The 23,603-nt window shown below is 33.8% G+C and overlaps 1 protein-coding gene across 8 annotated transcripts in view; it reads left to right on the forward strand.

Moving 5' to 3' along the window:
- Nucleotides 1-23,603, forward strand: part of Scaf8 (SR-related CTD associated factor 8) — a 232,920-nt gene that overhangs the window by 77,002 nt on the left and 132,315 nt on the right. For 7 of the 8 annotated variants that reach the window (XR_010041897.1, XR_010041896.1, XR_010041898.1 and 4 more), the window contains 8 exons: nt 1,112-1,212; nt 4,149-4,262; nt 5,423-5,579; nt 7,664-7,797; nt 9,446-9,590; nt 11,547-11,615; nt 13,280-13,495; nt 14,425-15,895. Coding sequence is in view for 5 of the 8 variants with exons in the window: in XM_063232932.1 (XP_063089002.1) it covers nt 1,112-1,212; nt 4,149-4,262; nt 5,423-5,579; nt 7,664-7,797; nt 9,446-9,590; nt 11,547-11,615; nt 13,280-13,495; nt 14,425-15,881 (2,393 nt within the window). In the remaining 3 variants the exon portion in view is untranslated. Of the gene's footprint in view, nt 1-1,111; nt 1,213-4,148; nt 4,263-5,422; nt 5,580-7,663; nt 7,798-9,445; nt 9,591-11,546; nt 11,616-13,279; nt 13,496-14,424; nt 16,536-23,603 lie in introns of those variants that run through there. The other variant, XM_063232931.1, reaches the window with a different exon arrangement.

Consider the following 23,603-nt stretch of genomic DNA (forward strand, 5'->3'; position numbering starts at 1 on the left):
TTTGAAACTTTTCATATTGTAATCACCTGGAAATTTTTTTTAAAACTTCCATTTCTCACTTTGCTATGCCTCATACCACTCATCTTCTCTCAAAGCAGGAGGCATCTACAGGCGGTTCAGTGTGTGCAGCCAAACTTGAGAACAGCAGACCTGATAGTAGGTTCACTGAATGGAAATGTGAATTTTTTTTTTAAAAGAATAAAATCAAACAAAACAGAATAAAGCTAATCAGAACAGAACGATGAAAGTGATACGGGACTTCAAAAACAAGGAATCAACAGGAAATATTAGGAAATCAACAACAAAACAAGTCAAAAAAGAATGAAAGCATACTAAAACAAAACAGTGATAGCCATACAGGACTTCAAAACAGGATAATAGGGAAATGAATCATGGCTACCGTGATTCCTCTTGTTATCTTTAGACTTGCCACACATACTGTCAGACATAATAAAAGCAGAACAGAATGAGACCAATCAAAACAAGACATTGAATAAAAAAAAAAAAAACAACAAAATGGACCAAAACAATAATACTGGGTTTCAAAAGACAGAAGGAAATCCTCCATATTTGTTATATTCCATAGTGTTATCCTCTTAATAGATGTTCAGAGTACTGGCCTTAGGTCTTCGGTCAGTCAAGCAATGTAAGCATTAATTTTTTAGGCAGGTGTTTATATCACTGTGCTTAATCCCCAGCCCCTATTTGTTTTTGTACCTCAGTTGCTATCAACTCAGCCTGTCCTGAATCAGCCAGTTGCTTATGGCAGGGGAGGCAGGGGGTGGTGTGTTCTTGTTTCTCAGCCCCCCTTGCCAGTTGGCTCATGGAAAGTGTGAATTGTTTCTCTTCTCGAGCCCCCATGGATCGATTTTTAAAGAACAAGGTGCAATCTAGGATGAATGAGAGCTGGGCAGATCCTGATGTCCCCCGCTGACACCTGGATCCAGCCACACCTAAAACTGATTGCAGTTGATTTTAAATAAAATACATATTAAGTTTTTAGAATATTTTACCATTAATTTAATCTATTGTTATTATTGTTCTTTTTTCTTAGCTCCTTAAAAGGAGTTAACTGTATTATTTAAGTCATTTGTCCTTTATGTCTTTTCAGTGTGTAGTACTACTCTCTGGGTTGGTCAAGTGGACAAGAAGGCAACACAACAAGATTTAACTAACCTTTTTGAGGAATTTGGACAGATTGAATCTATTAATGTAAGTATAAGTTTTAAAGCAAGTATTTAAGGCTATAAAATTCTATTCATAATCACCGCAGCAAACTTCCTAGTTAGGTCAAGTAACACCTAGCTTTTTACTAAATAAACATCTTTGTAAGAATTGTTTTACATTTTATCATTTCTGACCATTCTATCATTTTGCTGTTCATCTCTAACTTTTTAATGGTGTTCTGACAAAATACTTGGAAGTTTCATAGCAGTATAACACTTGCTTCATAAGAACAGCAAATGTGAATTAGCAGGAACCCTATATGTGATCTGATTTTTTTGAAAATTAATTCTATTGGTATAGAATTTTTGATATATATAATGATCACATTCATCCTAGAGAATGTGTACTGATACATAATATATCCTGAGTCTTTTTTTTCCCTGTTCCCCTCCCTTTGCACTTTCCTTTTTTAAATGTATGTAGGGAAGCTGTGTTCCACAGAATTGTAATCACCTGCACACGAACACTTATGTATTAGTACATATACAACTGGATGTGGGATACTAGTTTTTTGTGCAAGGTTTTTCTTTTCTCTCAGTGTGTCTCTTTTCAGAGCACATGCTAAGACAAAAAACAAAATACTGTGATCAGGTACTTTTTTGGAAATTGAGCATATTTCTTTGCTCTTCAACTGCATTCTTGCACTGGTTTTGCCCTACTTAGTCTCCTTTGAGTGTTTTGTTTTCTGAGACTTTCTGCTTTAATTAACCATTTAAATTGTTTTTATTCTTACAAATTGTTTGCTTTCCTATCCCTCTTCTATTGCATAAATTGCTCATACTGAAATAAAACTAAGCAGTGAAATGTTTTGTGATCCTTTATTAGTTTGAAGAGGCTTTTAATTCATATTTTTCTGATTTCAGTAGCTGCTGTTAACCCCCCCCCCCCTTTTTTGTCTATTTGACCACTTATTACTATTTTTATTGTTGTTGTTATTTCCTGTTTTTGAGACAAGGTCTTGGTATGTAATTCAGGCTGACCTTCAGCTTGCTTTGTAGCCCTGGCTGGCCTTGAACTTGCAGTGATCCTCCTGCTTCAGCCTCCCAAGTGCTAGGATTACAAGCATGTGCCATCATGCTTGTCTAACCATTTATTATTTACCAGATAATTACACAGTTTTTCTTTAGTCTGAATTCCCAATGTTCCTTTTGTGGCCTAACTTCTTTTTATTAACAATTGCATTCTTCATTTGAATTGCATTTGAGTCTTTTGTGTTCTGTTTTCCAGTACATATAATTCCATTGGACTTGCACAAAAAGTTGATTAAATAATTCAAGTATTGTTATTTTTCATAAGAACACTAGATGATTTTTTTAGTTAACCAGATAATAAATAGGTGATTGAGTATTTTAATTTAGATATTTCAAATTTCTCTTACCCAAAGAATGTTGTAGGAGTGTTATTCTTTTGTCTTTTTAAATTTCACGTTTCTTTCTAAGTCAATCAGTATAACCTCTGAAATTTTTTCTGATTTTCTTGTAGCCTTAAACTAATAGTTACCAGTGGTTGCTACAAGTCAGAAATGTGTTTTTACATTTTAAAAGTAGGGATTTGCATGATGAATATCTTTAAATTTTTACTAGTGTACACAATACACTAATTCTGCTGTACAGCCAGCAACTATTGCTGTGAAAAGAACATACCGTGTATCATTTTTCTCTCCCAATAGGAATTTATAGTTTCTTATTCCACAGAGCATCTTTTTGCTGTTGCCGGCATCCTTTATTACATTTGAGCATGTAAAAGGTGCCAAGTTAATCTGAAGGGCTGGTGGTAAAATCCAAGATGTGAAAAGTTGAAAGGTTATAACCTATTCAGTTAGTTTGGGGGGAATTTGAAGACTGAGGGGAAAAAAAATCTTTTTTTTTTTTTTGCCATGATACCCATCTTTGATGTGTTTCAAGAAAGTACTTTATGTGTTGGTGAGGTGTTAGAGCTTACAGGAGTAAAGAAGAATGTCATGGGTTTGAGACTACTCTTTTAAGAAGTTTGGGTTGTTGGGGCTGGGGATTTAGTTCAGTGGCATAAGCACCTGCCCTGCAAGCAGGCAGTCGTGAGTTCGATCCCCGGTATCGATAAAAAGGAAAAAGACAAAAAAAAAAAAAAAATTGCAGGAAAAAAAAAGAAGTTTGGGTTGTTAGCAAGCCCGAGGTTATTTTGATCCATAAAGATTATTAGACATTGAGTAGTAAGTGCTAGAATACTTTGAGTTTCTCAGAAACTAAGGTGTGTGTAGTTTTCTAAATTAGTACATTGAGGATAGTTTCAGGACCTGGTGGTTTACAGGGTAGTTAAATACTTCATAATCAGTGTTTTCATTCTTATTTTGAGGCTATTTCTGTATTCATGTTAAACATTTGTCCCAAAGTACTTGGATAAAATAAAGTTTCATAAAACAAATATTTTAGTTTTATAATTAATTGTAGGTTATAGTTTTTCTTTTCAACAAGGTCTCCCTGTAGATTGTACATTTTATATTTTGGATATGATGCTTCTCTAAAACAAACTTCTGCACATACATATTATATTGGAAAAGTATAAATAGTACTAGATTATTTACTATCAACTATTTTGGCCATACAGTATTTCCCTTTTATCTGGTGGCATTTAGTATATGAAGGTATATATTTTTGTATTTGGGAAACTCTTGTGATAGTGAAAGTTTTACATAAATTATGGCTTGGAATGAAACCAAGCAGGTTTTGAATTTTGGTTTTGTTTTTTACATACGGTAATTAATTTATTGTGTGTGAATTGTGCCAGTAAATAGCTAGAGGAAGAAATTCGGTATCAAATCAATCTATCAAAATAGAAGTGGAGTATTATTACTGCATGTTCTGTTTGACTAAAACTATAAAATGCCATAATGATTTTCTGTCTTTGCTCTTGGTTTTACAAATCCAACTTTTTTGTTTTAATAGATGATTCCTCCCAGGGGCTGTGCTTACGTCTGTATGGTTCATCGGCAAGATGCATTTCGGGCTCTTCAGAAACTCAGTTCTGGATCATACAAAATTGGTTCCAAGGTCATTAAGGTAAGATTGTGTGGAGGAAGAGTTATGCCGTAGGCAGCCAACATTTAACTTTGATCTGTCATGTTAAAATCTTAAGTTTATCCTAGGAAAAAGTCACAGGTGTTCTTCATTCCTCCCTCCCACACTATCCCCCACCCCCTTTTAACTCTTGCTGTCTCTGTCTCTCTCATGCTGGGATTTGAATCCGTGACCTCCAGCATGCTGCATATGAACTCTTGCTGTGCTGCACCCACAACGATGTATTCTTTTACTATCAAGAGCACACTGAAAGACTTAGATTTTAGTATTGTGAATTTACAAAATCAGATACAGGTAAACCAAAACTAGTCAATTTGTTCCTTTCAGTCATACTTGTACAATTCTGCAAGTCAAGTAGGATACAGTTTTACGAACTGAACTCTGATGTTTACAAGTTTGTCTTGTTTACTCTTTCTTCCCAATGTCTCTCAATTTCCTAATTAATATTAGTTTCTCTTATGTAAACCAGATCCTTGTGAAGTGATTATCTACAAGTATATTTTTTCTTACTAATCCTTAAATGGAGAATTTAAAAATATTTTTCTTTTACTTGTGATTAATTCACAGTTCATTTCTGATATTTATAGAAAATTGATTTATTTAGTTTCTGCAACTGAAATGTTAAAATGACCTTTCACGGAGTAAACATATTCATGTCAAGGCTATAATTCATATGTCAGTGCTAGGTGAACCATTGAGGGTACATGGCCTGTCAGGCCACTCTTGGGACAGACTGCCCAGTGTGAGAGTCAGGCATGTACTGCCAGTGGTTTAGTCTGCCTGGAATATGTTAACATATGCCCATCTTTTGTTGTTTCGTAACCAAGTTTCTCTGAGTGAAATACTGCTTATCTCTTCTTTCCTGCTATACGGGGTTTTGTTTAAATTGTGGTAACTATCATAATTATTGCTAATATAAATTGACATTTTTATGGTGAAACTAGATTTGGATTGTTTCTGAAAATGGGTAATTTTAGACAGTAAAAAATGCAAATACTGTAAATATTATCTCTGATGCAGATTTAACACAAAGCCCAAACTAACTTTATTTGTGTTTATGTTGTTGAAATATAATTTTGAATTTTTTATACTGTTAAAGTATATATATGAGTTTCATTTTTTCCTCTCCTTGTTCTCAAAAGATTGCGTGGGCTTTAAACAAGGGTGTAAAAACAGAGTACAAACAATTTTGGGACGTGGATCTTGGAGTAACTTACATACCTTGGGAAAAAGTGAAAGTGGATGACTTGGATGGTTTTGCAGAAGGAGGCATGATTGATCAGGAAACTGTAAATACTGGTAAGAACCTAATGATCATTTTATTTAAAACCTGCTTAGAATTTTGTAATTGAAATGCATTTGGGTGATAGTCAACTCTGTGTATTTTATATACTCCTACAAAAAGAGAGAGTAAAAACACTGCTGTGTTCATTAGGCCCTATATCATAACAGGAGTAGAATTTTAGTGTAGTGTAGTGACCACTACACTAAAATTTATACAGTCTGATAATACCTACTAGAGTAGCTTTTAGCATACTTAAAATTATTTTATTTATTCTTTTAAAAAAATACATCTTTATAGAGTGTCCCTGTATTCTGAAGAATATCCCTGTATTAAATAATTTTTGAAGATCCTAGTTACAAATTTCCACATACTATATAATTTTAAAAGATTCCAGTTACAAATTTGTAAGATTTTTAAAAAAACAGATAAAGCCTGGAAGAAACATTAAAATTGCTATTCAGAAAAAAACTAAAATATTATTTATATCATATTTCTTCAGATCTTTGTTTGTTTGTTTTAACCAAATTATCTGATTTTCAAAATATTATAGTTTTTAGGCCAGTAAAATATTTTCAGATCTTTTTAGTGGTTTTCTCTGGCTGAGTATGTAGGTCAGTCACAGAACATGTACTCAGCGTGCACAAGGCTTTAAAAAAATTCTTTTCTTCCTGTCAGTACTGTGCCTGATTTCTCCAATGTTTTTTTCTTTTTCTCCAGGAGATTAATTCTTTCAGTATATATTTTCATTCCTGCTGTGTATCAGACCTAATTTTAGGAACTAGAATTATGAAATGACAATGACAAAATTACTCCTTTTATGAGTCTATGGGCCAAATCCTGTCAGTATTCTGTTCTGCCAAAAAAAAAAAAAAAAAGAAAAAAAAAAAAAAAGTACTCACATTTGATTCTCTATTTTATATGACAGTCCTAGTTTGTTGTACTGTTTCAACAGATAACATGTGGCCCACAATGCATATAATATTTGATATAAAAAAGTTTGCTAAACCATATTCTTGTGGTGAACACATGTTATTTGTCTTTAAGACAAAAGATGTTACTGTATGAGTTGTTTTTTCTTTCTTCTATTTTTGGTACTGGGGATCAAACAACCTAGCGCTTGCCAGGCAGGCACTTGTGCCACTGAGCTAAATCCCTAGCCCATGAGTTTTTTCTTCTAAACTAAAACCTTAGTATTTAGGATTAGTTGCATTGTTGGCACTTTGTGATAAATAAGTGGGTTTTGGGTTGCAGTTTGTGCACTCATCTCTAAAAGATCACTGCTGTAGTGGAAAATTGTAAATAATAAAACACAAACTGTACAGTATAATTGTATTGATAAGGTATATGAAAAAAAGGAAGGGAGATGAATGGTAAGGGTGTGGAGAAATTACAGTTCTTAAGTAATTGAAGATCTGTCGAGTGATATTTAAAGGAGTAAGACATGTAGCCATCTGTGGAAAGAACATTTGATTTGGAGGAAATCAGAAGTCTATTAAAAATAGAGACTATAGGGGCTGGGGATTTAGCTCAGCGGCATAAGCACCTGCCTTGCAAGCAGGCAGTTGTGAGTTCGATCCCCGGTACCAATTAAAAAAAGTAGAGACTGTACTAGTGTGAAGAATGATTAGTAGACAAAAGCAGGGACATGCAGAAGAGAAAGTCTTTCTAATTTTAGTTGATATTTACTTTGAGATGGAAAATCATTGGAGGACCCTTTAGAGACTTTTTTCTATTTTAATTCAGCTGTATTGTCGAGAGAGTTTTTCTGTATCGAGATAGTACTTTCTGTGTTGCCTTGTGATAAAATTTAAAGTTGCTTCCTCTTGTATCCAACAGTTTTTAAGATATGTTTCCATTGTCTCTTTTCTGTTTTCTTTAGACTAAAGGTTTTAGGCTCTTTGTCTTATGAATCATGCTACTCTTTAGTATTCTAATTGATTTATCTGGCAAACATTAAGGGGAGGGCTGAAGTTGTGAGTGTATCTTAAAGATTTGCTAAAGTAGATGAAAGATTTAGATGTGACATGAATGTATACAGAGGAAAAATAAAAGAAGTTGCACCTATTTAAAGGAAATGAATTTCAAATATCTTGTTTAGAATGGGAAACTGTAAAAAGCTCAGAACCCATTAAAGAGACAGTCCAGACTACTCAAAGTCCAACTCCAGTGGAAAAGGAAACTGTGGTCACAACCCAGACAGAGGTTTTCCCTCCACCTGTTGCCATGTTGCAGGTTAGTGCTTTTTGTCAATGTATTTTATGTTTCTATGTTTACTCATGTATTTACTTTATAAAAACTTGAATGAAGTTGTCTAATTTAGAATAAATGCTTGTGTGCATTAGGCAAATAGTTTCTTAAGTCTCTTTTTTAGAAAAAAATGGCTAGGATTGTGGTGTCATTTTGCTAAATACAAAATTTAAAGTAAATGTAAAATTATTGCATCCTTAAACTTGGATGATTGTTCTCTTTAAATTCATGTTTTCCTAAGTGTCAGATTGATAGAATAAGTATTTCAATGAATTTAGTCAAGCTTTTTTTGAAAAAAAAAAATGTTTAGAAATGGTATCATCCATATTTATATTTATTTAATGAACATATGTTATATTGAGTGCTGGCTGTGATAAATGCCCTGTTCCAGGTACCTTGGATTAGGAACATGTCGGTGAGGGAAAAAAAGTACATAAATTTCATGGAGTTGTCATTCTCAGTTTGGGAGAAAGCAGATGTAAGAGTAAGATCTTGTGGAAGGAAAAAGATACTAAAAGATTAACAGAGTTTTGTGGTTAGATGCTTACATGTCAGAATGGGCCTAATTGAAAATGTGACATTTGAGTGACGACTTAAAGATGATGAGGGAATTAGCTATGTAGATGTCTCCGGAAGAAAAGTTCAGGCAGAATGATGAACCAATGCAAAGTTCTTATGCCAGGAACTATGTCTGCTGCATCTCAAGAATGATGGAATTCTTACATGGTTATACATAGTACAGGCAGGTTATTTGTAGAGAACCTTTTTGAGTAATCAGTTTTTCATTCTGAATGAGATAAGCTGTTGGAAGTGTATTTCCAACAGAGGGATGACTAGATCTGAATTGAGTTTTAAGGTAGTTTTGAGATTAGGCTACAAATAAACATTGTTAAAAACTGGGAGACCAGTTAAAGAACAGTTGTGATACAGTTGAAGGATAATAGTAGCTTAGACTAGATTGCTAATGGTGGAAGCAGGGAAACTTGTTCAGATATATTCTGATGGTATAATCAGTGGAGCTACCTAGAAGGATTGGATTTAGAGTTGTAAGAAAAAGCAGAGGTGACATTTGGGTATGAGAAGTTGGAAAGATAGTTTTCACTATTTTGTACATGTCAAATATGAAATGTCTCTAAAGTTAGATGTTGAATAGGTACAATTGATAATGGGAAGTTCAGAGAGAGGTAAAGCTATGTAGTGGATAATTTTGGGGGCCTTTATACCTAGAATGTGTAAAAGAAATACATGCTGGGATTAGAAAATAGATCTATTAGAAATCCAAACTCTAAAGTTGTTATTGACATATTAAGTAACGGTGATTTAATATAAGTATTATGAAACTTAGTGGAGCTGACATTTGTAAACTGAGTCTGATATTCATTGTTTAGCTAGGTACCTATCCCTTTATATTATTTAAATATAAGAAAAATTTCACGATATCCAGGTACATTATCTGTCGAATACTGTTAACTTGTTTCTGTCATATTTAGCTTTATGTACAAATATACAAAGCGAGAGGGGACTCAGTATAATAATATATGCTAATTTCAGTATAATTTACCTTTAGTTGCCCCAAGATATAAAATCATTGCAGGTGAATAAACTGATTAGTGGACCTTTTTGTATCCACAAGATTCCAGTAGCTCCAGCGGTGCCTACCGTTAGTTTAGTTCCACCAGCCTTTCCTGTGTCAATGCCGGTTCCTCCTCCTGGCTTCAGTCCAATCCCTCCACCTCCTTTTCTACGAGCAAGTTTCAACCCTTCACAACCACCTCCTGGTAAGGAATTTTGTCTTATTATTTGAAACCTATGTAAAATGTTATGAAAGATCTTTTTCCAGTGGCATCAGTACCACCAAGAAGGCTTGTTAAAACACAGAGTATTGGATATGGCCTGCAGTGTTTAGTCCCATTATTAGGTCTGTGTTGGTTGCCAGGGGATATCATTTCTAATTTGTCCTCAGAATGTAGGTTGCTGGAAGAATCACAGACAGAAGTAGTGTAATTCTTCTAAAATCGTTGAAAGTCATGATTTTTACTCTCAAGCTTGTTGGCACCTGCCTATAATCTTAGCATTTGGGAAGCTGAGACAAGAGGATCACTGAGAGTTTGAGGCTAGCCTGAACTACATAGCAAGTCCTATTCTCAAAAAATCATTATTATAAAATTTATGTTGAAGTTTAAAGTGAAAATTGTAATTGTCACCCTGCTGTCAGAAAGGTGGCATTCTATAGGTTCTCCCTCCTAAAGTTCAGTAGATTCCAGTATTTTAGAAATTATAGTATATTTTTAATCCAGTTGAAATTAGTATACTTTTTTTAACCTATCAAATACATTTTAAAAAGTTCCCAAGTCATTGTTTCTAGATTAAAAAACTAAATTACTTAACACACATTTTAACAAATACATATCATCGCTTATTTAGATTTCTTTTTTTTTTTTGGTACTGGGAATTGAATTCAGGACCTGGCACCTGCCAGGCAGGCGCTTATGCCACTGGGCTAGATCCCTAGCCCTGCTTGTTTAATGTAGAGATGGAGCCTTTGGTATTAGGCCATGGAAGATTAGAAGAATGAGGAAGAGATACTAAGGATCATGTGATATATATATATTGTTTTCCAAATTAAGAAAAAAAATGTAGCTTAATGATTTGTGTATTAAAAGAAATATTTCATTCTGTAAGTACTTAGCCATTGGAGAAAGTTTTTAAAAATTGTCAACAAATAGAAAGTAAATTCATCATCATAGTATAGTTGTAATTTTTCAGAGTAACATTTTTAAAATTTTGATTTACTACATAATTTGAAATTAAAATTTTAATAAGAATTTTATATTTTAGATATTGAAATACTCTTACTGAACATTTTGTACTTATGATTTGAAAGTTGAAATTTATTTCAAAAAAATTTAAAACTTAATTTTTATGACTTATGATTTCATGTCATTTGTCTTAAAAATTACATGTCTTTATTCTTTATTTTTAATCAGTTTTCTAAATTGAGTTTAATAGAGCTGTACTTTTAAAAATGCAGAGATTTACAGTTTGATTGTTTGACCTCTGAAATCACAAAGCCCAGTATTAAATTGAAGATTTACTAACCTTTGTTTAAAACAAACAATATTACCCAAGGTCAGCAAAAATATTTTGAATTTAGTAAATAGCATATATGTCAGAGAAATCCATACACATATCTGACAGATGACAGTAGTGTATTGCATATAGTGTAATCAGTGGCCTGAAATATGTTCAGCTTTCCCCATATAGTCACTGTTGTAACATATACTTTTTTTCCCCTTTGGTACCAGGGATCGATGTTCTAACATAAACAGGTTACCAGGTCTAATTTATAGTAGTATAGAACTCACCACAGGAATGAATGAGTGAATAAATAGATCAGGTTCTCTATGTTTTATCTAGCTTTCTAGGGATCTAATAAATAGGTAAAGTATATAAAAGTTATTTTAAAAATAGAAAATACACAATAATGAGTGCATAGTAATAAAAGACTTTCAAGAATGCTGAATTTCACTGTGTGTGGTAGCAAACATTTGTAGTTTTAGCTATTGAAAAGCTTGAGGCAGAATGACTTTAGCCTGTGGGCTCAAGGCCAGACCAGACAATGTAAGAACTGATCTCCAAAAACAGGATGGAATTTCATTTGTGGTTGTTGAAATCTTTAATTTTAAATACGTAACTTTTCTTGTGCCATTTTATCCTCCCCCAACCCCCCATAGGTTTCATGCCACCACCAGTTCCCCCACCGGTTGTACCACCCCCTGCAATTCCTCCAGTAGTACCGACATGTGAGTTTTCTGTATACAGAATTTTCTTTATTACCTGTACTGATGATGTGTTGGTTCTTATTCCTGTGAATTTTTTTTATTATGAAAGTTTTTAAACGAATTTGTGCTGTGATTTCTAAAAATTAACCATATCATAGGATAGTCCTTAGTTATATTTGCTTTGTTGTCTCAAAATGTCTGTGTAATGAATTTTAGTCAAAATTTGGAGAAGACCTTTTCACATTTTTTGTCCTCAGGATACATATTTGCAGAAAGTATATAATTAGGATTCTGCTGTGGAAGGTTTTCTTCTTGCAGTTGTGGAACCAGTTTTATAGGTTACTTAAAAAAGAAAAATTTTTAGTAGGTTATTTATTCCAGATTACCTGGTTTTAATATATTGTTTTCTTTACTAAAGTGTACATTTCAAGAGGAATGCAAGAACTCAAATGATTATAGGCATTTGACTTTTAATTTATTGTACTGTATTGAACATTCAATACATTTTTACTCAGCTTTTTTTCTTTTGTCTACTTTTTATCTGTAGTAATTCTCCAGCTTTCAAACTTTCAATAATTAGGCAAGCCTACTTCAAAAATTTAGACCTGAAAAAATCCGTATGTTACAAAATGTATGTCTCATAAGATTTTAGCTTTTGATATTCTACTCAATTTTCTTTGTATTTTTTTTCCATTGTATTTTAAAATGCTTTCCTTTCAGTGTTTAGGTAGCAGTAAAATCCTTTATTTTTGACACTGTTGGTTAGTTAGGAATAACTATTTCTAGAAACTACAGAAGATATTCAGAAGTTATTTCTGACTTCCTTATACATAGAGGCTTATGCTAGAACTTACCTGTCGATTATGTCTACTTAGTTAATTTTAGAAGATCTAAGATCATATAATAGAGGAAGAAATATCTAGTATTCTACAGATTGCTTCCAGTGTCTCATTTAATTTCATTTTCTAATACTTGCTTATGACCACAGATGGTTTTATCTCAACTTTAACTCTCTGTTGTGCTAACAGTGCATAGTTAATTCTAGATTTAAATACGAGGATAAAGTATTTTCTAAAATCTGCAAGTATGATTTAACAGCATTGGACCAAAAATTACAACTGGATATTTTATTTTTCTGTAGTTCTGCTTTTTAATACATAAATGACATATGCTGAGTGATTTTCCTCCTGCTTCTTTAGTGTGGAATGCTTATAACTATATTTCTTGTCTAGCTTGCCTATTCTTATTTGAGTTTCTAATCTTACTTGATGAAAGATTGAATGTAAGGACTCTGTTGTACTGTAATATCAAGGAGATTGGTTAGACTTTTCAGTCTGGTACCTAGTTATCAGTATGTGCTAATTGTTTATGTATTTTGATTATTCCCGTAACCAGATTTAATTTTATATAATACTAGGATTTACTTCTTCAGTACTGGTTCTTTTTTTGATCACTTTGGGTGAAAATATTTCTTAAATTTATTGGGTTTTCCTGTTTTTAAAAAGCAAAGCTTTGTAAGTATAATTTAGCCTCTTCCTGATCACTCACTGGCCAGTTTGAGCATTAGTTATTATATAATGTAGTTAGTAATACAAAAGTGCCATGAAATGAAATATTTAGACTGTCAGAAAACTTAGTACATGAATTGATAAATCTGAAATACGTTTTTCTCCTCTATAAAACAGCTTTAGTGCAACCACCATTGTCCATGACCCCAGAAACTGTGAAAGATGTTGGATTTGGTAATCTTGTTTTACCAAGTGGTTCCGTTGCCAGTGGTCTTGCTACTGCTACTCTGCCAGCTGGAAATGTTTTTAATCCCCCAGCTAAAGCAGAGCCTGAAGAAAAAGTACCTCATCTTATAGAACATCAGATTTCTTCTGGTGAAAATACCAGATCAGGTAAAACAAAAAAACAAAATCAATGGAAATGCATGCACATTTCTTCTGTTTTTGGTGTTCATTGTGGGGTGGCTTTTGTAACTAGTTCAGTGCACAAGTGCTGACATATTCTAATTTTTTGAGGGATCACTATGTCCTGTGAATTACATTTTTATATAATGACATTGTGTTGAAAATAACATAGATTTCAACACCTTTTCATTAATTACCCTCCTCCTAGGGAGGGAAGGTCTTACTCCTTTTTGGCCTGTTGGGACAGCTATAATGTGTTGCCATCAAAATAAGAGTGCACAAAATCTATATAATTTATAACATAAAAATTAGCAAATATGGCCAGTCTTATTGGCACGTGCCTACAATCTCAGCACTCTGGGAGACAGAGGCAGGAGCATCACAGTTTTCAGCCTAGCCTGGGCAACTTAGAGAAACCTTGTATCGAAATTTTTAAATGGACAGGGGATGTAGCTCAGTGCAAAAGCCTTGGGTTGAATCATCAGTGCCACCAAAAATAAAGGTTTTAGGTTTGAATATTTTAATACGAACTTTCTTTTCTCTCAGGTATTACCCAGCTATAGTTAGAAGATAAATATAGTATTTGAAAGCATTAAGTCCTTCTTTTTTCTGTCTTTTTCATTTTTATCGGTATCGGGGATCGAACTCACGACCGCCTGCTTGCAAGGCGGGTACTTATGCCGATAATTTCATATGAGATTGTTTTAGGTTACAGCCTCATTAAGTTTTTTAATCTTTAAATTTCTTACTCTATATGATATTGTTCTATTTAATTTTTGTTTAATGTCTAGTATAGCTTGATTCTATAAGTAGCTGATTAACTCTTAAGTTACTTGCTAGAAATTATAGCTTTTATAATTTCTAATGTAGCTGTTGCTTCATACCAGAATAACTGGATTATTCTCTTCCCATTTTAGTGATTACAAATGATATTTCAAGTAACACTGCGATTTTAGGACAGCCACCTAATGTGACAAGCAATTCTGGAATTCTGGGAGTCCAAAGACCAAATGTATCAAATAATTCTGAAATACTTGGGGTCCGGCCAGCTAATGTCTCCAGCAGTACTGGGATTATTGGAGCCCAACCACCAAATATCATAAATAACTCTGGAATTTTGGGACTACAACCACCAAATGTGTCGAATAGTTCTGGACTTCTGGGAGTACTACCCCCAAATATGCCTAATGCTTCTGGACTTGTAGGAGTACAGCCACCAAATGTTACAAATACTTCTGGACTTTTGGGAGCACAGCCACCAGCTGGACCTCAAAACTTACCCCCTTTAAACATCCCTAGTCAAAGGATGCCTGCAATGCCAATATTAGACATCCGTCCAGGACTAATACCACAGGCACCTGGACCAAGGTTCCCTTTAATACAGCCTGGAATTCCACCTCAGCGAGGAATCCCTCCCCCGTCAGTACTTGACTCAGCTCTTCATCCACCACCCCGTGGACCTTTTCCTCCAGGAGATATTTTCAGTCAGCCAGAAAGACCTTTTCTAGCTCCTGGAAGACAAAGTGTAGACAATATTACTAACCCAGAAAAAAGGATACCACTTGGGAATGATAACATCCAACAGGAGGGAGATAGAGATTATCGGTTTCCTCTCATAGAAACCAGGGAGACCATTACTAGACCTCCCCCTGTGGATGTTAGGGAAGTGGTTGGGCGGCCTATAGATCCAAGAGAAGGTCCCGGAAGGCCTCCATTAGATGGTAGGGATCATTTTGGAAGACCTCCTGTAGACATAAGAGAAAATCTTGTGAGGCCAGGTATAGATCATCTTGGTCGAAGAGACCACTTTGGCCTTACTCCAGAGAAGCCCTGGGGGCACAGAGGAGATTTTGATGAGAGAGAACACCGGGTTCTACCTGTTTATGGAGGTCCAAAAGGCTTGCATGAAGAAAGAGGTAGATTTCGAGCTGGAAACTATCGATTTGATCCTAGAAGTGGTCCTTGGAACAGAGGATTTGGACAAGAAGTTCACAGAGATTTTGATGACCGAAGAAGACCCTGGGAGAGGCAGAGGGATAGGGATGACAGAGATTTGGATTTCTGCAGAGAAATGAATGGAAATCGTCTTGGACGAGATAGAATTCAAAACACTTGGGTCCCCCCTCCTCATGCTCGGGTTTTTAATTATTTTGAAGGGGCCACTTCTCAACGAAAAAATGATAATGTGCCTCAGGTTAATGGTGAAAATACAGAGAGACATGCTCAGCCACCGCCTTTAACAGTACAGAATGATCCTGAACTTTATGAAAAACTGACATCTTCAAGTGAGATAAACAAGGAGAAGAGTGACACAGTTGCTGATATAGAAAGTGAACCAGTGGTGGTAGAAAGCACAGAAACTGAGGGGACATAATCATCACTCAGTAGGTAAAAGATACCTTTTGTAAAGTTGTCATCTCTCTGTAATAGATTAATGGCTGACTGGACCATAGTTGTTCACTTTTGTCTGCCAGAATTAAGTTAATCTGATGTTCATGTTCACCTTTCTCTTAAAATAATTGTACAACTGACTTGTATAGACATTGTTCTTAATATGAACATGGTAGGTAAACATCTTTTTTATTTTTCTGATAAAATATAAATGTTGCCCCCAGATTCTTTTAACGTCAAGGAAATGAATTAACAGCTTGTCAAAGACTTCCTATGGAAGAAAGAATTTTTAGATACTATCATTAGGTTGGATATGGTAATAGATATATTTCAAGATAGCAAATAATGGTATATCTTACCCATATCTCTAGGTTGCTGCAGAATTTTAAGGTAATAGACAAAGCTGTGATATTTTATGCAAAGACTGACTCTAGATATTTGAGGAGCATAATACAGAGATTTTAAAAAGTGATTTTGTAAAATCTACACCATGGTCTCTGTTACTCCAAAGTAAGTGTGTGTGATTTGTTCCTCATGCTGCAGTGAGTAAAAAAGCAAACAACACAAATATTAAAGTACGTTTCAATGTTGGGTGAATTTTGTTTTTAGATGCCAATAAAACTTACTTGTTTGATAACAGTGTTCTAGGAATTGTATTTTTTTAACCTACAAATTCTTAAAACCATGACTCAGTAGCATGTGTTTAGCTGTAAAAGTTTCCTATTCCTATTGCTCTTAAAACGACAATGAAGAACTGTGTGGTGGAAAAGCATGTACTTTGATATAAAAATCATGCAGTCTCACAAGTATGTATGTGATATTTATGTATGTTTATTGTATGAGTCAATGTAGTTTTTTTATTTCTCTGTATATTGCCATACATATACAGAGAAAAAGTTTTTTAAAAATCAGGTAATAAAATATTCTTTAAAACCTCATAGAAAATTGGAGACATTTGGCAAATTAACATTGCTCATTCTGTAGTTATAGCTTTTAATCTTGATGAAGATAAGAAAGAGAAACATTGTCAGGGTAGCAGTTCCTTTTTAATATAAAGCATGATTTCAGATTTAGCATGGAACCAAATTTACATATAAGCTTGCATCGCCTCGTTGAACACTATATTTGGTATTCTGCATGGATAGTGTAGCACTAATGAGCATAGTAATTTACATGCCTGATGTGAATTTCTTTGTTGCACAAAGTGTATACTGATGTTGATGGACTTAAAGATACTGATTTGTGTACCAGTAACAAAATGTCCATCATGTATTTCTCAGGCTCTGAGTAACAGTTCTTAAATAAGTCTCCAAGACTTATTTAAAATAGGAGAAAAATAAGGGGAGTTGGTTTCCTGGGAGGTTTTTTGTTGTTGTTTATTTTGCTTTTAAGTTTTATGTATTTGTTGCTTGTTTTCTTTTTGATTTTCCAAATACTATAGATGCATACATAAAATCACTGATTTTTTTTTTTAGTTTCTAGTGAAAGACTTTCATTGCTTTTGTCAGTACTCATTTTCTTTCCTTTGCATTTCTGACGGTTCATCATTTGCTTATCTAAAATTCCTAAGCTGTTTGTCAGTCCTCTAGTAATGGAAGAGCACATCAGCCATAAGCTTGGATTGGTGTTTTTGTTTACCTCTGATAACCTAGATAAGCTATAGGTACTTTTCTGTTTCTGGCCAAAAATAAATCTTTTTATTTACAGTGTCCTAATAGATATAACACGTGCTTTTATCTGGAAAAACAGTAGAAGTGATTAAATGGTGTTTATGTCTGAGGTAATTCAGTCAGTAATTTGAGTTGGCTTCAGACATTAGGGGATTAAGGAAAAACTACAATATTAGTGCAAGATTTTAGTGTTCAGGAAAGATCAGCCCTGTCCTTAAGTAATACTAAACAGATTCTCCTTTAAACTACTTGAGTTGCATTTACCATGATTAAAATTGACATTCACTTGAGTTAAATAGCCATGAGAAATGTGAGATTCTTTTTGTGTGTGTGATTTTTGACCCCAAGCTTTTCTTTTCTTTTTTGTGTGTCTTTTTCCTTTTTATCGGTACCGGGGATCGAACTACGACTGCCTGCTTGCAAGGCAGGCGCTTATGCCGCTGAGCTAAATCCCCAGCCCCCAATCCTAAGCTTTTCATTGCTGTTAGACCTTCATGTAGGTACTTGAAAACAAGTAAGTTCAAGTATTGTGCTGGTTCAAAGGTTTTGGAGGTGAAAGTTACCTGATCATTTGACAATAATATTATCTTAAAACATATCTTGGAAATGTGGGTGATACTCTTTTTAAGATAGGTAGAAAGAAATTATGCGTTTGTTCTTACTTTGTCCTTGTTTTGCTATAAAATATTTAAGTGGAAGGAGATCATTCATTCTCATTTTAAATTTCCAAAACTGGTATTTACATTTTTTTAAAGTGCAGGAGAGAAAAGTTAAGTTTACTTTAGTAAATGAGATATAGTGGTGGAGTCTATGACTTTTTACATTTAGTCATACAATTGAAGAAATCCAGGGTTCATTATTGAAATGGACATTTAATTCAGTGAAAATGTATGACTATTGCTGTTAGTGAATTTGAGTAAATTCCCCACCCATGTAAATGTTCATACACACATATACACTTAAAAGAGGTAGGGCTGGGAATTTAGTTCAGTCAAAAGTGCCTGCCTGGTGAGTGCTAGGTCCTGAGTTTGATCTCAGATACCAAAAAAAGGGAAAAAGAAAGAGAGATGTAGAGAATATTTTCGTATTTTTCCTCATTGTATATTTTCAGATGCACACAACATTTAATGAACAAGGAAATTTTATATTCAATTAAGGATATTTGTCAGATAGTAAATGTCTCCATATTTATACTATTTACTGGGTGCTATAAAAGTTTTAATGGTTTTAACTTTCGAAAAGAATTACCATTTTCGTCTTTAAGCATTTACATAATCCAGAATGAAATAACAAATGTCTTTACATTCATTTTTAAGATAGGCAAAATAAAGCACTAAATTTGTAGTCAGATGTTGTAGTGTGGCATAGAATTATTTATGTTTCCTTAATTATTCATACTTTGATTCTATTTATAAAACATCTTTTAAACTGTAAGTTAAATTGTAAGCATTAAAATATTTATTTTTCAATTCTGAAGAGAAAAATTGGTTGTCGTAGGTTTTAATAGAGTTTTTAAACAAGATGCTTTGATCTAACAAAATTTTTTAAAGCTGAAAATTAAAATTAAACAGCCTAGATTACTTTCTTTGGGGGTGAGTGCTGGTGAGAAGAATACTTATCTTTCTGCTTTTCAGCCAGGAAATGTATAATAGAATCACTAGTGAACTATTTGAAAGTTGTAGAGTAATTGGTGGTCATCACAGTCTAATGCAGAATATTCTGTGGTGATACACACACATAAATTATAAGCATATGTTATCCAAAGTTATGTACATGTATTTTAAAGACCCCCACATACTGCCATTTTAGATACATTAAAATTGGTAAATCTCTATACCATATATTTAAGATTCTTAACATTTTAAACACATTAAAAAACTTGCTTAGAGCTGTTTTTAGTGTTACATAGCAAAGCAGTAGAGTTAATTGGGTCAACTGCTTATGGAGAATTTATTGAAAAAAGAGATCAGTTATAGATAATTCAAATGTTAACCTAATAAAGGAACCATTATAACAAGAAAAACTTGGAAGGAAGCTCGAGATAACTTTGTGGGATACAAACACTCCTTGCCCCCACCAGGCCCACTAGTTTTATTTTCAGACATCATCTCAATTGAGTTTAAATTGCTTAGGCTGGACTGGAACTTGGGATCCTCTTGCCTCAGCTTCCCAGAGTGCTGAGGTTACCATGCCAAACTGGTTGTAGGATACATTTTTTTACACAAGTGGACCTTTTAAAATAGTTCACTGAAAAGTAGAATTTCTTTGGTATTTTGTAATGTTGATTATAGAATAAACCTCTTTGAAACAAAATTGCGTTGTGATTATAAAAAATATAAAGAATATTATTAGCAAGACTACTTAGATGTGCACTGCACATGAATAATTGAATTAGTGGTTTCTTTGGAACTTTACTCTGACATTTTTCTGTCCTTGCAGTTAATTCCATTTATTGAGCAGATTTTTCTTCCTGTATATACAGTTAGAATTACTTTGTCTTGCCATTCTAAAGATTAGTCAAGATGCGGAACAAATGTTCTAAGTAATATGCACACATCAATGAGGAGAAATACACTAATAAACTAATTTAGTATTGTATAGAAGATTTAGATACGTCAGCTAGTAAATTATGTGTACTTTTGCACAGAGCTCAAGACAGTTTAATGAGTATACATACAATTGTCCCTTGATATTAGAGGAATTGGTCTCAGGATGATTTCCTTGGATACCAAAATTTGTGGATACTCAGGTTCTTACATGAAATACCATAGTAACCTACACATAGCATCCCATATACTTTAAATCATCTCTAATTATTTAGAGTTCCTAGTACAGTGTAAAGGCTATGTTATTATACTGCAAATTATTTAAGAAATAATAATAAGGCATAATAAGTCTACACAAGGTATGGGTGCCTTTTTCACCAAATGCTTTTTTATCTGAAGTTGGTTAAATCCACAGATACAGAAGCAACATGCAGAGGACTTGCTATTGTAGAAGTTGGCTGTCCTATATTTATTGTCTGGTCTTACTCTACATCTATCACTGTTTTATTTTTCTACTTTTCCCTAAACAAATCATTATCATAGCCCTCCAGGTTCCTCTTTCACCAGGCCTCTGGGCAAGGGCTATTGGATTTGTTGAAAGTAATTTTATATTCCTTTACTGACTTATAAGGTCATTTACAGAAATAAACCTTTTGTTCTATAAATGATCATTAAAAGAAGAAAAATAACAGTATCTTCAGACAGGTTACCAAGCCTCTAAGTATTATTTGTTTTTGTTTTGGTACTGGCTGTCGAACTCACAACCCTGCGCTAAGCCAAGCGAGGTACTAGGTCACTAGCTAAACCCTCAGTCTCTAAGCGTTATTTCTTAATAACTGATCTGTAGGACTACAGTTTTTATTAAAGGTAAATTAACTAATATTTACATAAAACAGGACCTGAGCTAATTATATTATTTGCATAATAATTTTCATGACCATCCTGTAAGAGTTACTTTAATACCTATTTTGTTTGAGAGAAACGTAAGTTAGATTTCAGTACCTTTCCTAGGTCTCGTAACATGAATATTTGAAGACTGAAACCCTGTTGTGTTACATTCAGAAATTAGCGTGTGCCACCTCATAAACTGTTGTATTGCAGATGCTCACCAAATGTGGTTCCTTTTTTCTTACAAAAAGAAAATACATTTGCAGAAAAGCACATGGTCTAATCTTTATAAATTACAGTTGCTGTTGATTACTGAAGTTGTGTTTTCATTGCAAGTATACGTGTACTTTCCATTAGCTAAATAGTCACTATAGAATCTATTTTCATGATTTTTTTTTGAGGTTATATACCATGGCATAATAGTTTTGACTTTATTAGTAACTGTTTTAGAGACAGACTTAGGTTGCACTGATGTTAAATGAGGTTTTTCTTTGCAGTGCTTTTGGGATTGAACCTAGGGCTTTCTACTTGCTAGGTAGATGCTTGGTAAATCAAGTCCCCTGCCCAGTAAGCTTTCTTTTGAAAACATTTTTTCCAATAAATTAAAACTTGAAAGCCCTTTTACCACTGAAACACTTTGGTAAAGCAAAGCCAGTGACTGCTTACAAAGTTACATTTTTTTAAGATATGATAAGTCCTTCATAAAAGTTAGCATTTATATACTTTTTTATATAACCAAAACTTAATACACTGTTTTATTGTGTATAACAAACCACTTTGGAAATATTACATTGTCTTGAATTAAGCAAAATGTGTGAAATTATCTTTACACACAGTTAGTTATTCCATCTTAGTGCTTATTTGCCACTTGAACTCATAGAGAAGAATTTAGGGCCCTTGATCTTAGTGGTGATGAATGATTTACATTTATTTTACCTTATTAAAACAACCTGATTCCAGGTTTTCTTCACTTCACGTCTTCAAGTTATTTAACTTGGAGTCGTGTAATGCCTTTTATGCTATTGGCCTTTGATACTTTTTTTCACGGTCCTTCAATGACTGAGTGTTGTGACTGCATTGTGACCATAATGTTGACTAATACACACCTCAGAGTATATGCTTATGAAATTTGTGAGGATCAGTATGTTTCTGGTAATTTTGACTATTACAGTGATACCTCAGTTCATGAACTTAATTTTTCATGATTGAGAAAATCATGAAACTTAATTTTGAACTTAATTTTTCATGCAGACCACAGTGGAGGAGAACCAAATCAAATTTAATAGCTAGGCTCAGTGTTGACTTCATGGAGTGATTTGATTTGGTTCTCCTGCAGTTTGGTTTGCAACTAGCATTGTGAAAAGATTGTTTGTAAAATGAGGTACCATTGTTCTGGTTACACATGGTTGCACAACTCTAAATTGCTGAGTGAAACTGATTTCAGCAAGTCTGAAGGTAGCTGGGCAACTTAGTAAGACTGTCTCAAAAATACCAGATAATTAAAAAGGGCTGGGAATATAGCCCAGGCTAAAGGCCAACTTCAATCCCCAGTAGCACCCCCTGCCAAAAGAGTAATAATCACGATTATTATACACAGTAAAATTCACATTTGAACAAGTATTTTTTATAACAAGGTGTGTTTATTATTGAACTAGGGTTCCATTTATATGTTAGGAAGTATGAAATGAGACTTACTACTCTGAAGACATGAAGGATAACTACTATTTAAGAATATACTTTTCTACTTGTGACGATTAAAATTGCTTTGAGCTCTGTAAATAGGGAAGGGTAGAATTTATTATATTACTTTATTCAGAGGAAGGGAAAGGATTTACATGTTTCTAGATGGCAAAGCCATGTTAAGTGACCTAAAACAGCATTGTTAAGGAAATTTCCTTAATATTTTAATTATAGTACTCTTGAATAATATATTGCTTTCTCAATTGCTGTGTAACAGTTCATGACTGATTCTATGTTAAAAATGCATTTTTGTTAAGAGAGAAGAGATACAAGGTTAGAGGGAAAAACAGGTCGAACGTTTATGTGGCAGACACTACATAAATTTATTTTTGGAAGTACCTTTTTTAGTAGACTTTGTTACCACTTAACAATGACACAAACTTGAGAGCTGTCTGTGGTCACACAGGTCTTGAACAAGTGTTCTCACACAACTTTGCTGACTTCAGTGCTATGCTTTACTTTAAAAGATGATCTTTTTGAAAGTGTGTGTGTGTGTGTGTGTGTGTGTGTGTGTGTGTGTGTGTTATCTTTGAACTAACTTCCTCCAGCTACTGCAGCACTAAAAATTGAGTGGCCTGAAACAACAGAAATTTTTTCTCAGTTTTAGGGGTTAGAAATCTGAAATGAAAGTTTCAGCAGAGCTGTACTGTCTTTGAAAGGTCTAAGAAAAATCTTTCCTTGTCTCTTCCAAACTTCTGGCAGGTCTCAACAGTCCTTAAGTCTTTGGCTTATAGATGTCTTACTTCAGTTATCTACCTCCATAAAGATAGCAGTTATGTTGGATTAGGAGGGCACACCCTACTTAAATAATTTACATCTGCAACAACCCCAGTTTCTATTAAGAGAAAGCCGTTCAACCCA

The sequence above is a fragment of the Cavia porcellus genome, unplaced genomic scaffold (assembly GCF_034190915.1).
Source record: "Cavia porcellus strain 051 isolate PalLab524CR breed Dunkin Hartley unplaced genomic scaffold, mCavPor4.1 scaffold_22, whole genome shotgun sequence".
In the NCBI taxonomy this organism is placed as follows: domain Eukaryota; kingdom Metazoa; phylum Chordata; class Mammalia; order Rodentia; family Caviidae; genus Cavia; species Cavia porcellus.